The 26520-nt window shown below is 54.2% G+C and overlaps 1 protein-coding gene and 1 long non-coding RNA gene across 3 annotated transcripts in view; one reads left to right on the top strand and one right to left on the bottom strand.

The window, feature by feature from the left end:
• Positions 1-26520, bottom strand: part of CDH4 (cadherin 4) — a 667678-nt gene that overhangs the window by 24261 nt on the left and 616897 nt on the right. For both annotated transcript variants that reach the window (XM_035299088.3, XM_035299089.3), the window contains 2 exons: positions 24196-24333; positions 8885-9070 (listed from right to left, as the gene is read on the bottom strand). In XM_035299088.3, coding sequence (XP_035154979.1) covers positions 8885-9070; positions 24196-24333 — 324 coding nt within the window. The remainder of the gene's footprint in view (positions 1-8884; positions 9071-24195; positions 24334-26520) is intronic.
• Positions 13031-17537, top strand: LOC144582510 (uncharacterized). Its single transcript, XR_013535267.1, has 2 exons — positions 13031-13271; positions 13788-17537. It is a non-coding gene; the product is annotated as an uncharacterized LOC144582510 (long non-coding RNA).

Below are 26520 nucleotides of genomic sequence, written 5' to 3'. Positions count from 1 at the left end.
GTACCTGGGTGCTCCTGTATTGGGTTTGTATATATTTAGGATTGTTAGCTCTTCTTGTTGCACTGATCCCTTTACCATTATGTAATGCCCTTTTTGTCTCTTTTGATCTTTGTTTGTTTAAAGTCTATTTTATCAGAGACTAGGATTGTAACTCCTGCTTTTTTTTTGCTCTCCATTTGCTTGATAAATCTTCCTCCATCCCTTTATTTTGAGCCTGTGTCCTTGTACATGAGATGGGTTTCCTGAATATAGCACACCGATGGGTTTTGACTTTTTATCCAATTTGCCAGTCTGTGTCTTTTGATTGGGGCATTTAGCCCATTTACATTTAAGGTTAATATTGTTATGTGTGAATTTGATCCTGCTATTTTGATGCTAGCTGGATGTTTTGCCTGTTAGTTGATGCATTTTTTTCATTGTATTGATGTTCTTTACCATTTGGTATGTTTTTGGAGCAGCTGGTACTGGTTGTTCCTTTCCTTGCTTAGTGCTTCTTTCTGGAGCTCTTGTAAGGCAGGCCTGGTTGTGACGAAATCTCTCAGCAATTGCTTGTCCATAAAGGATTTTCTTTCTCCTTCGCTTATGAAGCTTAGTTTGGTTGGATATGAAATTCTAGGTTGAAAGTTCTTTTCTTTAAGGATGTTGAATATTGGTCCCCACTCTCTTCTGGCTTGTAGGGTTTCTGCCAAGAGATCTGCTGTGAGTCTGATGGGCTTCCCTTTGTGGGTGACCTGACATTTCTCTCTGGCTGCCCTTAGCATTTTCTCCTTCATTTCAACCCTGGTGAATGTGATGATTATGTGCCTTGTGGATGCTCTTCTTGAGGAATATCCGTGGTGTTCTCTGTATTTCCTGGACTTGAATATTGGCCTGCCTTGCTAGGTTGGGTAATTTCTCCTGGATATTATCCTGAAGAGTGTTTTAAACCTTGGATTCATTCTCTCCGTCACATTCAGGTACACCTATCAAATGTAGATTAGGTCTTTTCACATAATCCCATATTTCTTGGAGGCTTTATTCATTTCTTTTTATTCACTCTTTCTTCTCTATTCTTGCCTTCTCATTTTATTTCATTGAGTTGATCTTCAATCTCTGATATCCTTTCTTCTGCTTGGTCAATTCGGCTATTGAAACTTGTGTATGCTTTGCAAAGTTCTTGTGCTGTGCTTTTCAGTTCCATCAAATCACTTATATTCTTCTCTAAGCAGTTTATTCTAGTTAGCATTCTGTCAAATTTTTTTCAAGGTTCTTAGTTTCTTTGCATTGGGTTAGCACATGTTCTTTTATCTCTGAGAAGTTCGTTATTATCACCTTCTGAAGCCTGTTTCTGTCAATTCATCAGATTCATTCTCCAACCATCTTTGATCCCTAGCTGGTGAGGAGTTGTGATCCTTTGGAGGAGGAGAGGAATTCTGGATTTGGATGTTTTCATCCTTTTTGCGCTGGTTTCTTCCCATGTTAGTGGTTTTATCTACCTATGGTCTTTATAGTTGGTGACTTTCGGATGGGGTCTCTGAGAGGATGTCCAGTTTGTTGATGATGAAGTTATTTCTTTCTGTTTATTAGTTTTCCTTCTAATAGTCAGGCCCCTCTGCTACAGGACTGCTGGAGGTCCACTCCAGACACTGCTTGCCTGGGGATCACCTGTGGGGGCTGCAGAACAGTCAGGGTTGCTGCCTGTTTCTTCTGTTATCTTTGTTCCAGAAGGGTACCTGCCAGATGTTGGCATGAGCTATCTTTTAAGAGGTGTCTCTTTGGGTATACAGGGGTCAGGGAGTTGCTTGAGGAGACAGTCTGCCCCTAATAGGAGCTCAGATGCTGTGTTGGGAGCTCTGTTGTTCCATGCAGAGCTGCTGGGCAGGTACTTTTAAGTCTGCTTCAGGGGGACTCATAACTGCCTCTTTTTCCAGGTGTTCTGTCCTAGGAAGGTGGGCTTTATTTATAAGTTCCTGATGTGCTGCTGCTTTTTTCATAGATGCCCTGCCCTGCATGGAGTAGTTTAGTCACAGTCTGCCAGCAGAGGCGTTGCTGAGCTGCCGGAGGTTCTGCCCAGCTGCTGTGTGAACTGCCTCTGTAGTGGTGGTTGCCCTTTCCCACACTGAGCTGGACTGTCCTGTTTCCAGCTGTGCTTGCTGCAAAACTCTCCATCCAGAGCGTTTCAGATTGCTTGTTTTGTGGGGGTGGTACCCGCCAAGCCAGATTGCCTGGCTCCCTGTCTCAGCCCCCTCCCTTTCAGTTGAATGGGCAGCTCTGTCTCCCAGGCATTCCAGGCACCAGTTGAAACAGCTGTGTAGATTTGTGTGAGTTTCTGTGGCCAACCCTGCACTGGCTGAAACCACCGTGCTGAAAACTTGTGGTGATTTTTGGCCAGGGAATCTCCTGGTCTGTGGGCAGTGAAAATTTGTTTGGAAATGAGGTGGGCACTCATGGTCTGTGTTGCTCTTGCTGGGAACTGCACTCTGGAGCTGTTCCTATTTGGCCATCTTGGATCCTCCCTCCCAAATCTTTTATATCCAGGGTCTATTTCAATGTGATTCATAAGCCTCTGGCCATAGGCCCCACAATTTGCCTTATTTTATGTTTGAGATAAATGAGGCAGATTTAAGTGGCTGGTCCATGCCAGGGGTAAGTGAGCAAAGAGCTAGTGTGGAAATCCAAGAACAGATGCCTGCAAGATACTGGGCATCTCCTGTGGGCTGGGCCACAGGGTCCCTGCACTGCTGTCTACCTCCCACACCACCTGCCCCTCCCCAGCCCCTCCTCTCCACCCTGCTCCCCTGCTCTGAAAGAGAATATCTGAAAAGATGAAGATGTATCTACCAGTGAATGCAAAACCAGTTTTGGAAATGTTTTCTAAGGTGACGCCTCCCCAGACTAAATACACACCTTACACAGACTCTAAACGGAAACTTCAAAGAAAAGCACAATGTGGAAAAAAACAAAAATGAAAGAAAAAGGAAAAAGTGTGTTTCTGCTGTTGAATTCTGCCTGGGACACCGTGACCTGTGACTCTGTGGGGACACTGTGGTTCAGTCTGTGCTCTCAGCTTCTCAAATTTTAAAATGTATTTGAAAATTGGCCTGTAGTAAGAGTCACTCTCAGGAATGTTAACAAGCATATGGAAGCACGGCCAGCCCTGCGGTCCATGTGCAGGGGAGCCCTGCCCTGTCTCCACCACGTTTCCCTCGTGCTGCGCCTTTGCAGTCCATTACTCTCCACCTGCTGGCAAACCACTGAAGCATTTCCTGTCCCCACAGTTTTGTCTTTTCCTGGTCACTCTGCAGATGGGGGCATGCGACATGCCACCTTTAAGTTCTGACTCATGTCACTTAGCACGATGCATCGGAGAGCCATCACATGTCACCTGGATCTCCTGTTTGTTCCTTTTGACAGCTGAGCAACTTCCCATTGTGGGACCATTGTACCTACAACTGGGGAGAGGCATCATGGGGTCTCAGGGCCCCTGGGCTGGGAATCCTCAGCTGGGCCAGAGTTTCATGCTGCCTCAGGTCTTGGACCCCTCCCCAAGCCTCCGTATCCCTTCCTCATGGCACTAGGAGGATTTCAGGCTGGTCAGATGGTGGCATCTGGCCATGTCAGGATGCCCTGGAAGATGCCTGGGTCCTGAGCAGACACAGCCCAGCCAGCTCTCAGACGCGGCTTCAAACCTGTGGAACTTTTTCCCGAACACACACAGACACCTTGACTCAGATAGGCAGGGCCAGCAAGGAACTGGACAGTTAACAGATGGCTTTATGGTAGAGGGAGCCGGTTCCTGCCTCGGCTTGTAATGTCTCTGGCTGTGTGATCCTGCATGTGGGCTCTCAGTTATGCCATCTGTGAAACAGGGCAAGAACAGCACCTCCTTGGTGTGCATGAGGACCAAGTGAGACAAGGGGTGAGGATGGCACACCTGGTATTGGTGCCTGATCAATATCGGCTGCAATGATCACTGTAGCTGATCACTCCGGGGCCTGGCCTGAGGTTCCCCGGCAGTTTTGAGGTGCTGGAGATCTGGGGATGTGCAGCAGAAGTAGGGGTGGTGCTAGTTCTCTGGGTCATGAAGGCTTGAGCCAGCCACAGCCCTTCTGGGACCTCCTCTGGCCTAAGCACCCCTTCCCTCCAGGGCAGGTGAAGTAGGTGGTGCTGTGGGAACCTGGTTTGCTCCTCCTGGTGCCTGGTGGGGGAGATGGCTGCTGTGTAAAGGCAAAATGCACCCCAAGTCCCAAATCTGAAAATCTGCAGACTTTCGCCTCTGGGTTTCGGCTGGAGGGCGCCAGCCTGCCTGTGGGTGAGGTGTGGCAGGCACCTTTCTAGCTTCTGTGGCTCTCGTGGGAGAAGCGGGTCACCAGGCAGGGGATATGTTTGTTCCACTGAGCATGGCAGGTCTCTACATGTCCCAGGCCTGAGGGATGGGGCTGCAGGATCTGACTCAATTCCAGAGTTGTTCTGCAAAGGCTGAGCCCGCACCGAGCTCAGTCGATTTGAGGGTTATTCAGCTGAGCCTGAGTCTGCACTGACCTCAGTTGATTTGAGGATTATTCTGCTGAGCCTGAGTCCTCACCCAGGAAAAAGAAGCACAAGTCCCAGTGGGATCTGTGTCCTGTGCTTTTCGTAAAGAGGGTTTTGAGGGCTTCACTGTTTAAAGAGGAAAGAGTAGGTAGGAGGGGAAAGAGGGAAGGAAAAAAAAGCAGGGGCTCGGTGGGCAATCAGACACTGTCTACATCCTTGCAAGGCTCTGCTCAGCATTCAGTGGATCTGCATTTCACAGAAGTCAGGGTAGGTGTGTGAACCCCAGCACCGTGAGACTCAGTCCCCAAGCTCCACTGCCCTTTGGCATAGTGGGTTTGGAGTCCCGAGATTCTATCTTCCTTTCACAGGCCCCTCAAAGGCCTCAGTGCTACTGACGACCAGCTGTGGGTGGGCAGGAGGCACAGGCGACCGGGAGATTTTAGCCATGAACGTGGCCCTTGCAGGCAGCGCTTGCCAACACCCTGAGAATCAGCACTCTATGAACACGCTTCGGGAAACGGCACTCTTACTGCATAGACAGAGGCCTGATAAGGAGAGGGTGTAGCTGGGCAGGAGAACCTGATGGCTTGGGGAGGGGACATGGCACAAACTCAGCAGAGGGTGGCTGGCCGCCAAGCTGCCATGTGACAGAAAGTCAGTGAATGTGTCCAGCTGTGCCCACCTGGCCGCCATCAGCACCTCCTCTGCTCCCTTCTAATTCTTGCCCCACCTGCCTCCCGGACAGGGCCTTCCTGTTGGGGAAGACGGCTGCCGAGCAGCTGAGCCCTGGGGAAGTCAGTCACCCACAGCCTTCTCAGGAGCATCCCCGGCTAGAGGAAGAACACCAAGGGGATGATTTTCCACCTCAGGAATCAGTTCCCGGGGTGGCGGCCCCCAGGCCCTCCTGGGACTCTGACAATGCCTGGGACTCTCTGACTAGTCTGTGCTGCACGCCTGGATCCAGTGGCTCCTCTCTGAAGAACAGAAGAGGCTTCTGTGGCCTGCAGAGGGGCTCCGTGGCCTGCAGAGGGGTTCCGTGGGCCTGTAGAGGGGTTCTGTGGGCCTGTAGAGGGGCTCTGTGGGCCTGTAGAGGGCTCTGTGGGCCTGTAGAGGGGCTTTATGGGCTCATAGAGGGGCTCTGTGGGCCTGTAGAGAGCTCCGTGGGCCTGTAGAGGGGTTGCGTGGGCTTGTAGAGGGGTTCCTGCAGAGGGATTCTGTGGGCCTATAGAGGGGCTCCGTGGGCCTGTAGAAGGCTCTGTGGCCCTGTAGAGGGGTTCTGTGGGCCTGTAGAGGGCTCCATGGGCCTGTAGAGGGGCTCCGTGGGCCTGTAGAGGGCTCCGTGGCCCTGTAGAGGGGTTCTGTGGGCCTGTAGAGGGCTCCGTGGGCCTGTAGAGGGGCTCCGTGGGCCTGTAGAGGGCTCTGTGGCCCTGTAGAGGGGTTCTGTGGGCCTGTAGAGGGCTCCATGGGCCTGTAGAGGGGCTCCGTGGGCCTGTAGAGGGCTCCGTGGCCCTGTAGAGGGGTTCTGTGGGCCTGTAGAGGGCTCCGTGGGCCTGTAGAGGGGCTCCGTGGGCCTGTAGAGGGGCTCCGTGGGCCTGTAGAGGGCTCTGTGGCCCTGTAGAGGGGTTCTGTGGGCCTGTAGAGGGCTCCGTGGGCCTGTAGAGGGCCTGGCCCAGTGCCATGAGGTCCATGTAGTTCCAGGACACTGATGCTTCCCTGCAGCTCGCTGTGCTGTTCACCTTCTATGGCTGTGATGTTCTGTGCAGACAGGGCCAGGCAGGCGCAAGACGGCTGAGGCTGCCAGCCCTATTACGGGCTGGGTAGGCAGGAAGCCACCTTCCCTGGAGTCCTTAGGGGTCAGGTTTCCCCACCACACTGAGCCAGACTTCTTCCTTTGTTCTGGCCCTTTCTGACCTATGTTGGGCTCATGAAGGTGGCGGGGCTGTGTGTACTTCAGCTGCAGAAGTGGCACTCCAGGTGCAGGGCAGGCAAGCCAGGTGCTGCTCTCCTGGGTTGGGGCGTGTCCTGGGTGCTCCCAGTGAAGGCCACAGAATCTGAGCTGTGGGAGTCAGAGAGGCCTCCCTGGAATCACAAGCAGGAGGTGGGCCAAGGCTCACTGCTCCCTGGGGAGCCCAGCCAGCCCTGGGCTCATGGCTCATCCCTCTCCTCTGCCTGCATGTCACCTCCAGTCTCCGTCACCTTCCCATGAGCAACGTTGCCAGCAAAGCGGCTGATGTTCACCTTGTGGTTTCTAGGGGCCGGAGGTACAATGCTAGCTCGAGGTCAAATGCATCCAGAGAAGAGGAGAAAGGGTTTGTCACATCTTCCCTCGCCATGCCCAGTCCCTGAGCACACAGATCTGACTTTGCCACTGGGGGTGCGACTGTGCTAACACCCCACTCTGAAAATTCATAATTAGAGGGGAAGTGAAATGTGTATTTTGCCTCTTCTCTAAGAACTATCTTTCAGGTGAAAAAATAGCCTCTCTTGGAGAAGAAAGCTTATATGGTCAGGGTTGGAATGCTGTGACATATTAATTTACTTTCAAACACATCAGCCAAAATAAAAAGATTTAGTAAATGTAGCAAAATGTTAATGAAATTGAGGTTATGGGTGTATGGAAGTTCATTTTACTATTATTTCTGCTTGTCTGTATGTTTGAATACTTCATAAGGTAAAAATGATGGAGATATTTATAAGATTTTTCAGCAGAACTGGTCTTCACACAGGTTGCTTGGAAAAAGGGTTATTAAGACAAGGAAGAAGATGACTTTGGGTGTTGGGAAAAGACACAGATCCCGGAGAGCCTGCTTTCCTCCCCCATGGCCTCCTGGCGTCTCAAAGACACAGATCTCGGAGAGCCTGCTTTCCTCCCCCGTGGCCTCCTGACGTCTAGCTCCCCTCTTCCTCATGAGAAGTTTGGGAGATGTGCCCATCACTGTCGTGCAGTATCTCCTCTGGCTAAGAATGGCCGTGTGACTAAACTCTGCCCAGTAAGATGTGAACAGGTGTTCTGGGAAGGTCCCTTAATAAAGGAGGGGCAAACTATTCTTCCCCATTTTTGATTTTCTACTGCTTGTAAAAGTCTTGTAATGACTGGTGCTCTTGCAGTCATTTTGGACCACGAGGGGCCCAAGAAGCTGAAAGGTGTGCACAGCAGAGCAGAGGCTAGAAGGGGCCAGGGTTTCTGCTGATTGTGCAACTGTGACATCAACCCCAACTGCCCACCTCAGGACTCCTCTCATTTGAGAAAATAAAGTTCTTGAGTATTGAGGACTTCTGTGGTCAAGTCTGCTCCCAGCAGCTGAAGAAATTTCTAAATGATCCAACCCAAAATTATACCTGCTTTTCCTTATGCATTGGTGTAGCCTATCTGGCTTTAAGCTCACCTTTTGTTACCCTCTTTTCTCTAGCTATGTCTGATGTGCTCTTGCACTTTTTTTCTTAGCCCTATTCAGAATTCTCTGGGACGATGGCTACAAACTTCTTCATACTACGTTGTAAATCAACGCTAAGTGTTATTGTATAATTTACAATCTGCCCTTCCGGGGGAATATGAATTATAAGTGTAGAAAAAGACTTAGGCTAGAAGACTGAATCACTACTACTATAATGACAGGACTAAGACTTTATAAGTCCATTTGAAAATTTAGATTAAATGGACACTTTTCTTGAAAAACATATCTGGCCAAAACCATCAAAAGAAATTGAACCAGCAGTTACAAACCGATCTCTCTCCAAAACAGAAAGAAGCACAATCAAAAAGACAAAATCCACAGCTACTCAATGGCTTCACGGCACAGTGTGACCAAAATTCCACACAGATTATTACAGCATCCCATGACCCATCTCCAGGACAGAGAACAAAGGGACACTTCCCAGCACATCTCTTGAGGTTAGTCTGTTACCTTGATAGCAAAACCCAGATGAGGACGCTATGGGAAAGGAAAGCCATAAGTCTAAATCGCCCAGAAAAGTACATGAAAAACTTTAAATATCAGCAAAACAAATTCTTCAGTATGTTACAAAAGATTACCTCACTACTCAGCTCTCTCTCAGGAATGCAAAGATGGTTTAACATTGGGAGTTATAATAGTGAAATTCACCCATTACTAGACTAAGGGGCAGGGGAAAATATATAGATGTCAGAAAGGGAATAGGTGGGTATTTTGGGGGACTCTGCCAAGCCCCTGAAGGTCACACAAGTGGTCCTTGTGAAGGTTGTCTTTGACTCCAGCAGGTTGGGTTACCTGCCTCTGCCCTTGGATATTAGGGGCACACTAACTTTATACCAAGTATCACTCCTGTTTTGTCCCAGGGAGTGTGCAGGTGGCAGAACTTGGGGTGCCTGGCAGGGTATGAGAAAAGTACGCACCTTCACCACGGTGACCATGCCCTCGTTGGTGACGGGGTCTGTGCGGACGCTGAAGTGGCCGGAGGGATCCCCACTGATGATGCGGTAAACGGCATTCCAGTTTGGCGAGTGTGGCTGATCTCGGTCCATCACAGTGAGGTTTGCGACCACGGTCTCAACACGGTTTTCGGGGACCTCCCCTGCAAACTGCAAAATGGAAGGAAAGAATGTTCCAAGCCTGCGTTAAGTGTAAATATGCACAGAGAAGTGCACGTGGCACATGTGTACAGCTCAGTGAATGCTCACAAACACACTGTGCAAGCAGCGCCCAGATCAGGACTCAGAGATGACAGGCTGCTTGGGGGCACACAGGAGCGTGCACCTCATACGTAGCACAGCCACGTGGGGTCCGCGGAAGCAGGCGTTCAGGCCTGCCCAGTAGGCGCATCAGCCCATGGCCACGGCAGAGGGCCACTGACGGAGCAGTTTCAACAATGAGTGCTTATTTTCATTCCCAGTCCCCACTCCAGACCCCTTCCAGGTCCCAAAGTTTCCACTTGTCCTGGCTTGATGGTGGCCCCAAAGATGTGGCCACATCTCAAATGTCACCTTGGAAATGTCACCTTACAGGGAGAAGAGGCAATGGAGGTAAGGGTTCTGAGATGGAAGACTTTTCTGGATTATCCAGGTGGGAGCTGAATGCCACCACATGCATCTTTAGAAGAGGCAGAGGGGATTTCACAAAGAAGAAAAGACACAGACACGTTCAGAGGGGAAGGCCGTGGGAGATGGGGCAGAGGCTGGACTCGTGGAGCCACAACCTCAGGAAACCAGGGCTGACTCAGAACCCGGAAGAGGCAGGGAGGGTTCTCCCTGGAGTCGTTAGAGAGAGCAAGACCCTGCTGATTTCGGACTGATGGAACAAATTCCTGCTGGTTTCGGACTGACAGAATAAATTCCTGTTGTTTCAAGCCCCTAATTTGTGGCCATTTGCTGTAGGAGCCTCGTAAGCGCACACTGACTTCTAGTGTCACAGGTGAGTTCACGTAGGTTTGTCCTTTACATGGACGGAACCTTCCAGCACTTGTGTCCGGCTTCTTCTGCTCAGCACTGTGGATCTGGGACTCCTTTGCGTTGCTGTGTGCAGCTGAGATGGCTGAGAAGTGCTGCATGATGTGATGGTCCTGTGATCACAAACCCTTCCTCCCAGGACAGGCGCTGGGGCGTCACAGGTGGGAAGCCCTGTGTCCTGCTGTGGGGCACTGTTAGGGGCTGAATAGCATGTATTGAAATTTCTATGTTTGAAGCCTTAGACCCCCAAGACCTCAGAGTGTGACTGTATTTGGAGATGGTGATCTCAAGAAGTGATCAGGTTAAAACAAGGCTGGGTGTCGGGGATCTCACCCGGGCCACCTTCACACCTGCCCTCAGCCGGGAGTAGGGAGGAGCCCTCGGGTGCAGCAAACAGAAACTGGCACTGTGGTGGCCTGAACCCAGGAGCCTGACCTTCCAGGGCTGCTGGTGGCTGGGCCTGTCAGGGCAGGGCTCTAACCTTCCCCAGCCTCCCATGGTCAGGACCCTGAAGCTTGGCCTGGCCCTCTGGCTGCCTGAGACGCACAGCTGTCCCTTCAGTAAGAAAGAGTCTTCCCAGAGTGCCCCACCCCAGCTGACTAGTGCCAACGCTCTGTGAGCCAGGGTGATGTCCCCTGGCCACCATGAGCCCACAGAATGGAGCCTTGTGAGGTGGGAAATGGAGAAGAGGTGGGAAAGGGGCATCAGGCGGCCAGCAGACTACATCTGCCGCAGGTGGGTGCTGCACAGACAGAGCAGCATGCAGACGCCCTGAGGTGCCAGGTCTGTGCCCAGAGTCTCAGAGCCGGTGTGAGCGGAGGCCTGAGACAGCGCAGATTCACCCGAACCACCAGTGCCCCTTCAGCACGCATCTGTCAGCGCGCATCTGACAGCGCGGAGGCCCTGTCAGACCCATGGACGATGACATTGGGTGTACATGGTCCAGGGCCATACAGATGGCGGCTGTCCCTTCTGGCCCAAGGCCTGGCCTCTCGTCAGTGAAGGAAGGAGTGAGTGATAGCCTTCAAATAAATGCACAGAAATGAACTATGCTGCTCCCCTTTCCCAGGCAGGAGCTGTGTCAGCGTTCTAAAAGGGACAGAGACACAGCAGCAGAATTCAGACCCACACCACTGGGGCTCCCCTGTCAAGGATGGAAAAATATCCCAGCTTACTGCTAGACCAGTGCTGCATCCTTTCTCTGTATTTCAAAGGCTCAGAGAAAGTCCTTTAATCAGCCTCCTCGGCCTGGGACTCTAAGCTCGGCCGAAAACCCTGCAGCCTGGCCCAGCTCCAGGTCTGGTATGAATGGCGTCACCTGCAGGTGATCACCCCAAAACAATCACCTTGTTAGGAAGAAAAACTGTGGATTTATCCAAAGTGGGGTCTCAGCCACACCTGTGGAGCTGGGGCCCCTCCTCACATGGCCACACTCAGCTGCAGAAGAGCTCATCTCAGGATCCGGAGGAACTGTCTGTTAACTCCGGAGTGGACAGTTGCTGCCTCCACCGCTCCCAACATCCAGCGTGGGGTGGAATCCCCTTGCTGTCTCTGCTCCTGAGCCAGGTGGCTGGAGCCCAGAAGCTGCCGCTAGGAACCTGGGGAGGCCTGGAGAGGCTGACCTCACCCTAGAGGAGGGAGCTTTGGGACTCACTCCGTCTTCCCTTCATCACACATGTTTTGAGCTGCCCAGGGGTCAGACGGTCCCCCAGCAGACAGGGACACACTGCATTGCACAGCATCATGGCATGGGGGGACGGTGCCCGTGGGGGGGATGGGAGGGGCTATGCAGGCCATGGCTGGGGATCCAAGGTGTGCGTTCTGGGGGTGAATGTGCCTGGGAGGGGGGTGCAGTCGGCTGCCTGCCTGGTCTCAGCCCTGTGGTCCTCGGTTGTGAGAGAGGACAGCCCTTGCTCAGGCTGCGGCCATGTGGGGTACTATGCGGCCAGGCCCCAGGCAGAGGACCGCTGCAGGGGACACTCAAGGGAGCTTCACTGAGGCCTGTGAACAAGTTCCAGGAGGGCTGGGGGACCGGGCAGGAGGGGCAGCCCTCCTCAGCCAGGGCTGCGCTGCAGTAGGCCTAGGGGCTGACCTGGTACCTAGGGGTCCTGGGAGTGGGACACAGCTATGAGGTGGAGGTGACTGTCCCTCCTGGTGTCCTCAGGGGAGGCGGTAGCTGAGCCATGTTACGCACTCCCTGCTGGGACCATCTCCAGGCAGAGGTGGTAGTGGGAGGGCCTCAGGGCCGGGCGGGGAGGAGCTTTGCAGGCCTGGGGCAGGGAGGAGGGTGTCCCGCCCCATCGGTGCAGTGAGGCAGGCAGGTGAGCCTGGCAGTGCTGGTGGAGGACTCAAGGCTAGTGAGCTCCCCGACCCTGGGATCTAAGTTTGCAAAATGTGCCGGGTCCTGGGACCCTGAGCCCTCTCCAGAGATGCCCTGAACTCCACACCACTGGCCTCTGACACCTGGCCCAGGGCCACTCCTGCTGGGGACACCCCTTGCCCCCAAAGCAGCCTGCTTGAATCTTTCGGTTGCTTCTCAGAAATTCCTCGAAGGAAAATCTGCTGGCCTTCCCTGGGAGCTGTGTGGCAGCCCTGGGTAGCTTCGGGCCTTTAGGATTCTGAGGGAGGTTTGACCAGGATCACCCCACTCTGGTCCTGCTGCCATGTCACCCCCAAGTTTCCTTAAGGGCTTGGGATGAAGCTCTCTAGGCAGCTTGGTCTAGTGTGGCATTGGCCCGAAGCCTATTTTTATAAACAAAGTTTTATTGATACCCAGCCACACCCCCTTCATTTACATATAGCCTGTGGCTGCTTTCCTGCCCCAACAGTGGTACTGAGTCAGGGCAATAGAGACAGCCTGACCACAGATGAAAATACTATCGGGTCCTTCCCTGAAAATGGTTCAGATCCTTGTTCTCCACCCCTGAGGCCCCTGCCTCAATGACTGGTTTGAAATAGGCTCATGACCTGGGTCAGCCAATTAGGGCTCAGTTCTGGTGGACCCTGTGTCTGGCCTGGGCATGGCAAACACATGAATCTGAAGGTGTTGGGTTGGGTGAGAGCCACCATTCACAGCCTGGGAACAAAGCTAGCTGCAGGAAGCATGTCCTGGAGGAGTGTCATGGTGAGCTGGTGGAGCCTAGGTCCAGCCACGCCTGAAGGAAGCTTTTCTAAGACTTCTCAGCTCTTGTGAGATGAGCAGCTCTCTTTTTGTTCAAGTTGCCAGGGTCAGTGTAGTGGTCATTGGTGAGGCTTCCTGGCTCCCCTGCACCTTCTGAATTCCCTTCCTTATTTTCCAGAAATCCACTTTCCCAGCCTTCTCTACAGCCACAGCCAGGTAGGTGAACTAGGACCTGCCAGCCAGATGCACCTTCATGTCTGCGGTTCAGAGGAGGGGTGGAGAGGGCCTGATCCTGGTGAGCTGCAGAGGTAGAAGGTGGGGCCAGCACCCTCGCAGGCTCTGTGCCTGGTGGTGGGGGCAGGAGGCGCCCTCCTGGTGGAGCAGCCATGCCTGGTGCTCCTGGCCCTTTGGGTTTCGTGGCTCCTCACATCCTCCGGAGCATCTACCTCTGCTTATGACCTCATGACCAAGCGGGTCCTGGTGTCTTCTGCCGTTTTAGCAAGGACCTGTCTGACCCCTCCTCACTTGTTCCCATCCTTCTGAGGAGGGACGTGGAGGGCTCTGTGTCCGTTCCCGTGCAGACTTCTGAGTGAAGTTTATATGAAGAGTCTATTCTAACTTTTGCAAGTTTAATAAAGGTTCACAGAGAAGGCCTTAGCTGATAAATCTGGTTTAGGATTTTCTTATTAACCTTACCCCAGCCATAATGACTTTCAATTTTAATTTTTTCAGATTTTCCAACACAAGGAAAGCCTCTGAGGCCCCTTGGGATGAAAGGCAGGTATCTGAGAAAGGAAGAATTTTAAGCGCATCGGCGTGGAATGTCTTGCCGGGACTGTAATCCAGAATTCAACTGTGCACCCATCCCGAGGGGCAGGAGGATTTTGCTTTCCGACGAGGACTGTCCAGCACAACCCAGAACCGAGGCAGAAACTGAGGAGGATTTGGGCAGGAACCCTGCAGAACAGCTGGTGTTTCAGGAAAAACTCACCCAGCTCTTTCCTTATGACGTCAGTGGGTGGTCAGGTCCGAGGGGCCAGGCCCTGTCCACACAATGCCCAGTGAGACCCTGGGGCCTCCAAGTCACCTGTGCTGGAGCCACAGTGGTGGTCCTGTCCTCAGGGGAAGTCTGGCATCTGCCACATGGCAAGCAGCCACGTGGGAGGGAGCGTCAGGGAAGATTTGTTCCCCACAGGAAGTCCGTCCCTCTGTGACATGGGGAGGAGGGACCCTATTCTTCAGGAGGTTGTGTGGTCACATGGGCTGGCACAGGCAGGGCACTCGGTGCAGCACCTGGCACAGGGTCAGTGCCCACCTGCTGCTGCGATGACTAAGGCTAGGGCAGATTTCTGTGGCTGCAGCTGAGAGACCGTGGGGACATGGTGCAGATGAAGCTGACTCCAGCGGGTAGGTTTGAGGGCTCCAGCCCAGTCAGGCATTTCATCAAGACAGAAGGAGGGCAAGGGAGAGAAGGAAGAGGGAGAAGCTGCCAGAGAGGCCCCAGGGAGGGCACAAGGCACACCCCATCCCAGGCCCTCTCAGTTCTCAGCAGCTGCCTGGGGGTGCCCATGCCCCGTGACCATGGCCTACAGGTACCCAGAGAGCTGGGAGCCCCCTGAGAGAGCTGTAGCCCCTGGTACCCTTGAGCCCCTTCCAGTGAGTCGCCACCATGCTAATCCTCATGCCCCAAATGTCCACTCCCCAGCGGAGGCCCCCATGACAGCTCCCGCCAGCTCGGCATGGGTGGGGGTATGGGCCCTGCAGCCCGCACTCAGGACTGGCTGCTATACCCTGTTGGGGCCAGACTACAGGACGCCAGCTGGGGAGAAGTCCCAGGTGTGGCCACTCAGATGCCTTCAAAGCCATATGTGCAAGAGCAGAAATGCAAAGAGCTGGCAGGAGCAGAGAGGGGACAGGCCTGTCCCAGAGAGGGGCTCATGCTGGTGACAACCCCAGGGATGCAGAATGGCAGCATTTTGGGAGCAGGGGCAGAGGGGATTATACTATTGTTCCCAATTTGTAGGTGATGAAACTGAGGCTCTAGGAGGCAACCTGCCCAAGGCCACTCTGGTGGGAAGGGAGGCTGAGGCAGTGGTGGGAAGGGAGGCTGGGGCAGTGGTGGGAAGGGAGGCTGAGGCTGGGCTAGGTCCCCTGGGACAGCCTCTTGGCCCCACAGCCTGCTTGTCTTGCGAGGTGACCTTCATGGTTTTTGTGTGGAACATGGCATTATACACCCATGAATGCATAACAATTGCTAATGGTAGAAAACTTGGAAAAACCCAAATCCACAGAAATAAAATATGTACATTTATACATTATTTTTCCTTTTGGAGACAGCTTCTCTTCTGTCGCCCAGGCTGGCATGCAATGGCACAATCTAACTCACTCCAACTTTACCTCCTGTGTTCAAGTGATTCTCCTGCCTCAGCCTTGGGAGTAGCTGGGACTGCAGGTACCTAGCACCAAGCCCAGCTAATTTTTCTATTTTTGTACAGAAGACAGGGTTTCACCATGTTGGCCAGGCTGGTCTTGAACTCCTGACCTCAAGTGATCCACCTGTCTCGGCCTCTCAAAGTGCTGGGGTTACAGGCGTGAGCCACCGTGCCCCACCTTACAGATTTTAAGTATGTAGACTGACCTCTGAGGGGCAGGGGCTGTGACTGTTCTGGTTTCCGCTGTCGCTGTCCTGGCGTGGGGAGTGCCCAGTAGGAGGTGAAACGCATGGATGAATGAATATGCAAACGTGGTGAACAAGCCTGGCACGCGGCGTGGGAAGTTTTGTAAGACATTTACTTTTTAATCCAACGCTAAGCCTCTGTGTGACTGTTTTTTTGAGACAGGTCTTGCTCTGTTGCCCAGGCTGGAGTGTAGTCACATAATCACAGCTCGCTGCAGCCTCGAACTCCTGGGCTCAAGTGATCCTTCTGCCTTGGCCTCCCAAATAGCTAGAACTAAGGACCTGTGCCACCTCTGCCATGTGTGAGATTTTTAATCAGCTCTGAGACAGGTGGGTGATGTCTGCGATGCTAGAATCTTCCTCCTTCAAATATTCCCCAAACGACACCACTGTAGCCTCTTTGCCATGGGTGAAGTCAGGCTTGACAAGCCTGTGGCCTGAATCTGTCCCTCACTTGGTTTTGTAAATAAAGTTTTATTGGGATGTGGCGACACCCACTGTTTTGTCTGTGGCTGTTTTTGTCCTACAATGGCGGAGGTGTGGAGTTGCCACGGAGACCTCCTGGTCTCCGTGAAGTGAAGCGAAAACGGTTACTCTCGCAACCTTTGAGAAAAGGTGTGCTCGCCCCTCTGTCAATGGCCGCTCATTTGCATGCAAATCCTGGGATAGTGGGGCCTGTGCGCCGTCTGTGGATCAGTCCTTGCACTCCTGCAACGAGCCCAGGAGCGGTTCTGCTGGGCGGTGGCCAGTGCCCTGGGGCATGGCTGGCATTTAGGGCACTGCCCATAGCCCAAGGGTCTCTGTGGCTGGTGGAGGGCAGAGTGAGGCTGCTCCTCCTTGAATGGAGGCCCCCGGGGCCCTGGTTCCAGAGGCCCCAGGCTGGACTTTTTCTGTCTCTCCATTGCTCATCCACTTGTGCTGCCTGACCTGCTCTGAAAACGGCCGTCTGTGAAGCATCCATGCCTGTCAGGGAACTGCCTTTCGAGATTTTGAAACTCCATGGACTGAGCATGTCACGGTTTGAATTTCCATCAGCTGCTGGAAGCCAGAAGGTGCCCTCAGCTCCAGGCAGGTCCTCAGGGGTGACACACGGAAGTGCATCTTGGTAATTCTCTGCTGTACTTAATTTTTGTCTGTCCCTCCCATGTCCTGTTTCCTGGCAACTAGACTAGTGGCAGTGACTCAGTATCTCATAAAAATGAGCCATGGCTGACCAAAAACTTTTCTTCCGCCTCTGATGGACAGCAGTGCCACTGAGGCCAGGCTTTGTCCCCTGGAAGGCTCAGGACCTCATTTGCCTCTTCCCATGGAGCAGATCTGAATGGGCAGAAATAGGGCTCTGCTGCCACCCTCGGCACCCCAGCCCTGTGGACCAGCACAGTATCGGTGCTTTCATTGGGGTGCTGCTTGCTCAGAAGCGTTGGCTGGTCCTGAGGCCTTGAAGCTCCAGCCAGTGGGTGTTGGGCGCTGCTTCTCCCAGCTTGAGCCCGGTGTGGACAAGGGCATCGAATCGGAGGGAAGCACCCAGCCTGGTGCTCTTGCCCAGCTGGAGCTCATCGGATCCTTCTCTGTCACCACACAGGTGAATGCCAGCCCCAAAGCTCCTGTTGGCCTGGGTGCAGTCTGCTGCACCCCCCACGGGGCTGGGAGCCACCTAGGGACACAGCCGACACAGTTCCTCCATTCTGTGATTGCTCCGCTGGAAAACTGACAGTGTAAACCTATAAACCGCAGCTCCTTTGGACGTTACAATGTATTTGCTTTTTGTAATTTAGTTTCCTATCCAGTAAAACAATGATAATTTCTGCTGGGTTCTGAGTTCAGAAATCAAAATGTTTGGACCCGAGGCTCTTGTGACCAGAAAGAAGTTGCAGGCGGTTCTTTCCTCCTCCTCCTCCCTTTACAGACAAGAGATTTGGGGGTGGGAGGAGCCGGCAGGTCCCACCCGCCTGAGCCTCTGTTCCCACCTGGAGCGCTGCTATGAGAACAAATAAATGGTGCACACAAAAGTGCTCACTGCGACGCCTGCCTGAGGGAAAAGACCAGCCACTTAGCTAAAAATTAACTCAAAAGCCCCTTTCCCCGGCTTTTGGGTCCACAGACCAGGTTGGCTTGCTCCCTTCCCAGAAAGGACAAAGAGGTTCACCCATCTTGCCCCAGCTTGGAGCACAGCTTCGGCAGTTCCCGTCAAAGGCCGGTCTGTGCCAGGGTGAAGAGCACAATCGCTGCCGATGGTCATTATTAATCATACAGCAGCTACATGTTTCACAGTCTTGCTGTTCTACTCATCGGCTCCTTCTCTGAGTCAGGTACGCTGCCAAGGGACTGATACCTGGGAACGTGCAGTCCTCACAGACCCATCAGGCAGAGGAACAGATTAGGAAACTGAGGCACAGAAGGCTCTGGAACTTGCCCTAGGTCAGCAGCTGGTCAGTTGTGCAGCCAGGCTTGAAGCTGGAGAGTTTGGCTCAGGACCCACCCCCGGCCCCCGGGCCCTGCCTCTCCTGTAGAGCTTGGACAGGTGGGGTCCAGGGAGGTCTGAGATTCTGGCGGGAGTGCTGCGGCCGGGAGGATGAAAGTCTTGACCCCCAAGCTGAGGGACTTCAGGTGTCTGTGTGTGTCTCTGCCTCGTCCTTCCCATTCTGCAGCTCCTCCATGTCTCTGGGCCCATGTCCTATTGGTCCTTGCTCCAGGGTGGGCCCGGACCTGGGCTCCCAGGAGTCCCCTTTCCACAGCTGTCTCTGGGAAGCCATCCCTGGTGGGAGGAGCAAGGAGGCGAGAGGTGATGTCGTCGAGGGGTGAGGGAGAGCTCCTGGTCCCTGTGGCGGCCACCTCTGTGCTCAGAAAAGCTGGCTCCAATTAATTATTTATGGCCGAGGCTTGCACTGCGCACCCAGGCATAATTAAGGGCACTGAGTCCATTCTAATTTTAAGATGCCAAATTCTTATGCTTAGGAACTCACGCCGAATTGTAATTTCTCCCTTCTCCTGCAGAAGTCAGGGACTCACAGGGCTTGGCCAGAGGCGGCACACCGCCAGGCTGGAGGGGCTGGAGATCTGTGGGTGAGAGCCGCCCAGGCCAGCCCAGCCAGTCCTCTGGAAGGCGTTGATGCTGGCCAGGAGGCCGCCTACCCTGCAGAGTTGGGGCTGCCCTTCCACCCAGTCAGGAGGGTCACTCTTGAGGAAGGCCTGCAGGTGCATCCTTGGGCAGCGTGGGGCAGGAGCTTCCAGAAGGATCTCAACAACGTGGGAGCCACAGAGCCACAGACCCCAGGGCTCCTGAATTCAGCTGACACCCCTGCCTCTGACAACTCCCCCCACTTTTTAATGGAGTTTTGCTCTGTTGCCCAGGCTGGAGTGCAGTGGTATGTCTTGCCTCACTGCAATCTCTGCCTCATGGGTTCAAGTGATTCTCCTGCCTCAGCCTCCAGAGTAGCTGGGACTACAGGCACCCACCACCACGTCCAGCTAATTTTTGTATTTTTAGTAGAGATGAGGTTTCACCATGTCGGCCAGGCTGGTCTCAAACTCCCAACCTTGTGATCCACCCACCCTGGCCTACCAAAGTGCTGGGATTACAGGCATGAGCCATTGTGCCCTGCTTGGCAAAGGCATTTTTAACTCTGTTGAGAGAACAATCTGTATTTACACATCAATTGTGATAACTCGGCACTGGGCAGCCAGGCGCATCCTGCCCTCGCAGACCCTGCGGAGAACCACCACCCTCTTCTCTCTTTATTTAACAAATATGTAGCCTGGTTTTATTCACCCTTGCCTTGAGATGGGGAATAGATCCTTCACAAAAAACATATAGTAAAAGCAAAATGTGTCTTATCACGTATGCATTTTAAACTACGATAATGATATGCCTTGATCATTTCCACCTCCCTCTTCATTTACCAGCTGGGGAAATGGCTGAGGTTTTGGTGACCTTGCTGCAAGCCCCTCACCTGTGAAAGGCCGAGCCGGGTCAGGACGCCAGGTCTGTTAGAGCTGGAGCCTCATCTGCTCACTGCCCAGCTCTGTGCCCCTGGGATGGGGGGTCTGGGACAACACCGTGACATTTTTAGAGTGAATTTATATCACTGAAGTGTTAAACTTTCAAATAGATCAGCAGGGCTCCTGACGACACCAGGAGACGGGATTAATTCTAGGCTGAAAGCGGGATGAAATTCTGCTGCTCAGAGAGGTTGGACTATCTGCCCTTGGCTACACAGCAGGCAAGGACCAAGAGGAGGGTCAGTGCTAGGCTTTCTGACTCCCCGGGGCCCTCCCTGTGGGTGTGTGCATAGGTGAGGAGGGATGGGCTGGAGGAAGGCCTGCGATGCCAGGTCTCCAGGGTCACTCTGTGCTGGCTGGGACTGTCCCTGAGACCTTCACTCCAGGACCGGTGGGTGTGTAATAGGCCTTGGGGCATCCGCTCATCCTGCCCTCGCAGGGCCGAGGGTCCCCACTCAGCCTCACTAGGTGCTGAGGGCTGCGGACCCCCACTCAGCCTCACGGGGGCAGCGCGGCCGCACTCAGAGCCAGTGAAGGGAAAATAACTTTTAATTAACATTCAGGACTCAGCATTGGATCACGCAAATCCCCTGGATCTCTGTAGCTTCTGCTGACTGTTCTTGATTAGGCTTGGTAAAAACAGCCTGGTGGCATGTGCGGCAGCGTGGCTGGCCTTTACCATGCTGCTGGCCCCTCTGCCCACTCCATCCCACAGCGAGGCATGGACAGTGTCCTGGGGCTCCAGCCCGTACCTGTCTCCAGGAGGACACACCAAGGGCCATCCTAACCCCGAGTATTAATGGACACCCCTTCCCCATGACCATGTCACCTGGAAAAGCCACACCAGGGTGGATGGACAGCCTCCCTGCCAGGGTCATCCATCCATCATCCACCCACTAGCCTGTCACCCCGCCGGCCTGACCAGTGCTGCAGATCATCCCCTGGCCTCTGTTAGACTGGGAAGTGCCGCGGACGTTGGCTGAGAACTAGACATGTCTGCATAATCCTCAAGAGATGCTGCTGCCCTGACCATGATCCGGGGCCTGGGGCCTGCCTGAGGTCCCCTGGAACCAAGGATGGGCAATGGCTCATCTCTGGGAGGCGCATGAGGCTGCTCAGCCGCTGGAAAAGCACAGAGATGTGTCTCTCTAATAACTGCCATGGGAACCCTCTGCCCCAGCCCCAGGATGAGCAGACCCAGGGTGGTGTGGCTGGTCAGCAGTGGCAGCGAGGTCAGCTCAGTGCCAAGGGCTGCTTAGCGCTGACCAGTGCCGGGGGCTGGTAAACGCCGGTGGCTGGTCAGTGCTGGTGGCTGGTCAGTACTGGGGGCTGGTCAGTGCTGGGGGTTGGTCAGTGCCGGGGGCTAGTCAGTGCTGGGGGTTGGTCAGTGCTGGGGGCTAGTCAGTGCTGGTAGCTGGTCAGTGCCGGTGGCTGGTCAGTGCTGGTGGCTGGTCAGTGCTGGTGGCTGGTCAATGCTGGTGGCTGGTCAGTGCTGGTGGCTGGTCCGTTAGGTCTAGTAGGGCCTCTGCCTTGGCCTCCCAGAGTCTTGGAAGGGGGCCCAGAGATGAGGGGTAGGGCTTGCAATGGAATGATGGGATTCTCTGATTTCTGGGATTTAGGACCACAATTCCCCTTGTTTATCTTCTGCCCCCCAACATCTCAGAACCCAGCCATCCCCATCTTTTGTTCACTGGGACACTGAGGGAGAATCCGGCCATCCCCACCTTTCATTCACTGGGACACAGAGGGAGAGCCCGGCTATCCCCACCTTTTGTTCATGGGGACACAGAGGGAGAACCCGGCCATCCCCAGCTTTCATTCATGGGGACACAGAGGGAGAACCTGGCCATCCCCACCTTTCATTCATGGGGACACAGAGGGAGAGCCCACAGAGGGAGAACACAGCCATCCCCACCTTTCATTCACTGGGACACAGAGGGAGAACCTGGCCATCCCCACCTTTCATTCATGGGGACACAGAGGGAGAGCCCACAGAGGGAGAACACAGCCATCCCCACCTTTCATTCACTGGGACACAGAGAAAGAACCTGGCCATCCCCACCTTTCATTCATGGGGACACAGAGGGAGAGCCCACAGAGGGAGAACACAGCCATCCCCACCTTTCATTCACTGGGACACAGAGGGAGAACCTGGCCATCCCCACCTTTCATTCATGGGGACACAGAGGGAGAGCCCACAGAGGGAGAACACAGCCATCCCCACCTTTCATTCACTGGGACACAGAGGGAGAACCTGGCCATCCCCACCTTTCATTTATGGGGAAACAGAGGGAGAGCCCACAGAGCGAGAACCCAGACATCCCCACCTTTCATTCACTGGGACACAGAGGGAGAGCCCGGCTATCCCCACCTTTTGTTCATGGGGGCACAGAGGCAGGAATTCTCCCCTGCAATGTGCTTCAAGTCACCTTGGGCCAAATGCAGAATTCTGTGGGGGACTCAGTGTGACTCCCGACTGGCCGTTTGTCAGAGGCATGTGCAGGGCAGGGACATCCTGCTGGCTTGCATCTTCCCTCACAGGGATGCTGGCTCCAAGAGAGGCAGAGACGCCTGCTCCACACAGCCTGAGAGGTCCCCTTCTCCTCCCCCTCCCTGCCATCACTTCCTTGTCTTTCTTGGAGTCAGGGAGGAAGGACAGCTGGGGCTGCCGGGCCAGCTGTGTGGGTGAAGCCCTGCTGAGCTCTTGGGCCTGGGCATTATTATTCTCCAGGGTCCCGGGGTTCGAAGCTGCTTCGCCTTTATCCAGACTCCCCAGAAGCCTGGCCCTGAGCCTCTCCTGCTCATTGCCCACTGGCCAGAAGAGAGCAGATAGAGACTGAAGCAAAGAGAGAAGGGGGTGTTTTCTAAACCATCTGAACGCCTTCCTGGCCAATTGCATGAGATCTGTTGCATCCTGGGACTCTTCCGGGTTAAATGCTCCTCAGGCTCCTGGTTGCCCTGGCCACTTGCTGCCTGGGATTTACTGCCAGGAGCCTGGGGGAGTGCCTGGAGCCCCCCATCCCAGCCGCAGTGGGGCTGAGCTGGCTCTGTCCGCGGCGATCTGCCATCTGCCCACCAGATGGCAGTGTGTGCTCACAGCTGCCTCTGCCTAGTGCAGCTGCCCGGGGTCTGGGTTGCAGGAGGCCCAGATGCAGACGGGAGGGTGCTGTGGCCAGGGGTGCTGGCCTTGAGTTGCCATCTCAACAAGCAAGCTCACCCACTGGGAGGACGGCTCCCAGGGATGGAGGGTCTACCTCCTGACCCATCCCTTCTCCTCTGCCCCTTAGCCTTCCGGATCCCAGCATCATCCTCCATCACTTGGTTGGTCGGGTTGGCTGGATCAGAGGCTGGTCCCACAGCCCTGGCTGGCACCCAGGGGCAGCTCCACAGATGCGGCTGGTACTGCTGCTCTCACTGCTATCATGATTGACACAGAGCTCTGCAGGGGCCTGGGCCGGGGGGAGAGGAGGGTGACGTGGTTGTAGGAGCAGAGAGGACCCTGAGATTCCGGCATCTCGGGGCTGCGGCTGCTCTGGAAACCCTCGCTGACCCTTCCCTCGGCATGTCCCAGCCTGGCACCTTCAACCTTTCTAGAGGGGCCCCTGGGGTTGGGTCACATGCCTGTGACATCAGCACTGCCATGCGGGGCCCAAAAAGACAGTTTGGGGACATAGCGCCATGCCCCATGAACCCAGGGAGTCACCATGAAGGGTCCTGGGTGGTAAGCAGGGTGACAGCCAAGGCCAGGACCTCCCCAGACCGTCAGGCAGCAGGGAAGTGGGGTCATCCAATGTTTGCTGGCTGCGGTGGCCTCTGCAGGTTTCAAGGGGACGGACCCTCCCTACGGTGCAGCCGCCCCGCTGGAATCCAGGGAAAGTGGGAACCTCATAGCCTCATCTCCACCGTGTTCCCACCAGGAGGATGGAGTTTGGCCCCCTGTGAATTGGGGGCTCGGGGCCCGTGTGGACTTTCAACAGCATTTGCTGAGTGGCCGCTCAGGTCCTGGGCAGCCAGTATGGGGCCCAGTCACGACCCCCTTTCTGCTGACAGCGGTCCCAAAGGGTCAGCCAAGTTCTCCACACAGGGATGGACCTGCCCTGCCAAGGCCCCATTTGGGCATCTCCCAAGCAGACCCCACCCACACGCCACACACAGGCCTCCCAATGTGGTAGTGACCTCAGCCCAGATGGTATCGGTCAGCTCCTGCAGACATCAGCGATGCCTCCCAGGCGGCAAACCGACCTCCATGCAGGCCCCCTTGCTGGCTGAGCCGCTGCCTCTCTCCTACTGTGCACACCAGGAGTGGAGCTGCTCCACACAGCAGCCCCTGCTGCCAGGGCCCTCCTTACGCACTACCTGCCAAGTGCCTGTCAGAGCTACAGAGAGAGCAGGGGCCGTGCCACGTGCCAGTGCATTCCTGCCCTGCACGGGCCACGCGTCGCCGGGCCGCTTCAAGGGACTCACCGTGCTGGTGGTGAATTCTGGAGGGTTGTCATTCACGTCCGTCACCGTGATGATGGCTGTGGCTGTGTTCGAGAGGCCGTAGTTGAGATTTCCTTCCATGTCTGTGGCTTGAACGATGACTGAATACTGCTGAACTTTCTGGAAGGGAGACACCGGTTGAGAAAGAACAGAATCAGTTTGGGTTGTAATTGACAGGGCACTTATGAAAAGAAATCTTTTCACAGGAACGGTGTTCTCTCTCATCAGTGCCATTTATGCTGGGTGCAGGGCCCTCGCCAAGCCTCCTGGCTGACTGCCTATCGGAGTCATCCCATCCCTCGCCATGGGTTAAGCTGAGGCAGGAAGAGGTCTGCTTGTGTTTTCATCTCAGTGGCCCTGCCTTTGATGGGGGTAGATCATGTTTGGTGCCAAGATAGAAGAGGGGAAAACAGGGGCACCCAGAGGGCCCTGGGGTTGCATTCGGTCTGGAAAACCAAGCAGGGACAGTTTGCAAAGAGAGGGACGCCCCGCAGATACGGGTCAGGAGGGACTTCGCTTCCTGAGTGTTTACCTCGTTCAGCTGAACTGCAGGTCAGAAATTAAAATGGGAAGAAAAGACAAATCCTCTCCCCTCTGTTTGCAGGTGTGGAGATGCAAGCACGCTTTCTGCTGGAAAATGCAGTCACAGAGCAGTTCACCATGCCGGTGCAGGTGTGAGCTTTAAAGGCAAATGAAGCTTGGTGGGATGAGTGCATTTTGTCAGACACCGAAGGAGTCTCACAGCCCTTCTCCACAGAGCCCTTGCTGGGAGCCCATCCGTGCTGAAATCCCTGAGTTGGCAGAGGTGGCTTTTCCACACCTCTGTTCTGACCAAGAGGCCATGAACTTCTGAGATGACAGCTGAGGACAAGCTTGTGGGCAGCTCCCTGCTGGGACCACAGCCTGCCTCTCACCGGCACCATTAGTGGAGGGGGATTCTGGGGACCAAAGCAAAAAGGGACCCTGTGAAATGCCCTCCAAGTGACTAATAATCCCGAGTCTTGCTTCTCTAAGAGGGTAATGGAAAAGTTCCTAGAAGTGTGATTCAGTGAAATGTGCTTAGCTTCATAAACTGGCTCCATAAAGAATTAAAAATAGCAGATGGTCACCAACCTTTTCTCTTTCCACCCATCATCCATCCATCTACCCGCCCACCCCATCCATCTATCCCCCTACTCACCCACCCATCCATCTATCCTATTCATTCACCCATCCACTTATCCAGCCACCCACCCATCCATCCACCATCCCCCTACCCACCTACCCATCCACTTATCCATCTACCTACCCACCCATCCATCTATCCCTCTACTCACCCACCCATCCATCTATCCTTCTATTCATTCACCCATCCACTTATCCATTCACCCACCCACCCATCCACCATCCCCCTACCCACCCACCCATTCACTTATCCATCTACCTACCCACCCATCCATCTATCCCTCTACTCACCCACCCATCTATCATTCTATCCACCCATCCATCTATTCATCCACCCACCCATCCATCCATCACTCTACTCACCCACCCATCCATCTATCCTTCTATTCATTCACCCATCCACTTATCCACCCACCCACCCATCCACCATTCCTCCCTCCCTCCCTCTTTCTACATTTCCATCCCTCTGTTTTTCTATCCCCTTCTCCTTCCCTCCAAGACCAGCCAACCCCAAGCCAAGCCAGCAGCTGATGAGAAATGGATGAATGAAACCAGCCAAGGCTGGAAGCATTTTCCAGCTGAGTCTAGCCCAAATCGCCAATTTGTGGATTTGTGAACTAAATAAATAGAAATAAATGGTGGTTGTTTTAGGCTGCTAAGTTTTGGGATCTTTTGTTACACAGCAAAAGCTCCCGGCATACACCATAACCCTTCACATGGCCACAGCACTCCGTATGTCATGGCTGCTAACCCCTTCTGTGGCTTCATCTTGAATAAAGCCCCCCAGCCCCCAGACATCCCTTTCCCATGGGATTCTCTTCAGCCCGGCATGCTCGAAGCTCAGCCTGCTCCTCACCCACAGCTTGTTTCTGGGTTGCACTTTTACGTTTGTTATGTCCTCCCTTAATTGTCGTCTGAGTTTTCTGACTGTGCAGCAGGCAGCCTCACCATGGACACTTCCTTCATTTCCCACCCAAGTTTCTCTTGTTCTTTACAAATCTGACTTTCTTCCCCCTCCCAGGATGGATTTGGAAACTGAAGTTGCTGGGGACTCTCAGCAGCCTCTTTCCTTGGCATGACGTCCTCCTCAGGCAGTGCCCCACTGCCTTCCTACACCGGCCCCCCTCGGCCACCTCTGTCCAC

This window comes from Callithrix jacchus, chromosome 5, assembly GCF_049354715.1.
Source record: "Callithrix jacchus isolate 240 chromosome 5, calJac240_pri, whole genome shotgun sequence".
Lineage (NCBI taxonomy): Eukaryota > Metazoa > Chordata > Mammalia > Primates > Cebidae > Callithrix > Callithrix jacchus.
Note: the sequence above shows the minus strand (reverse complement) of the source record. Positions and strands in the feature narration are given on the sequence as shown.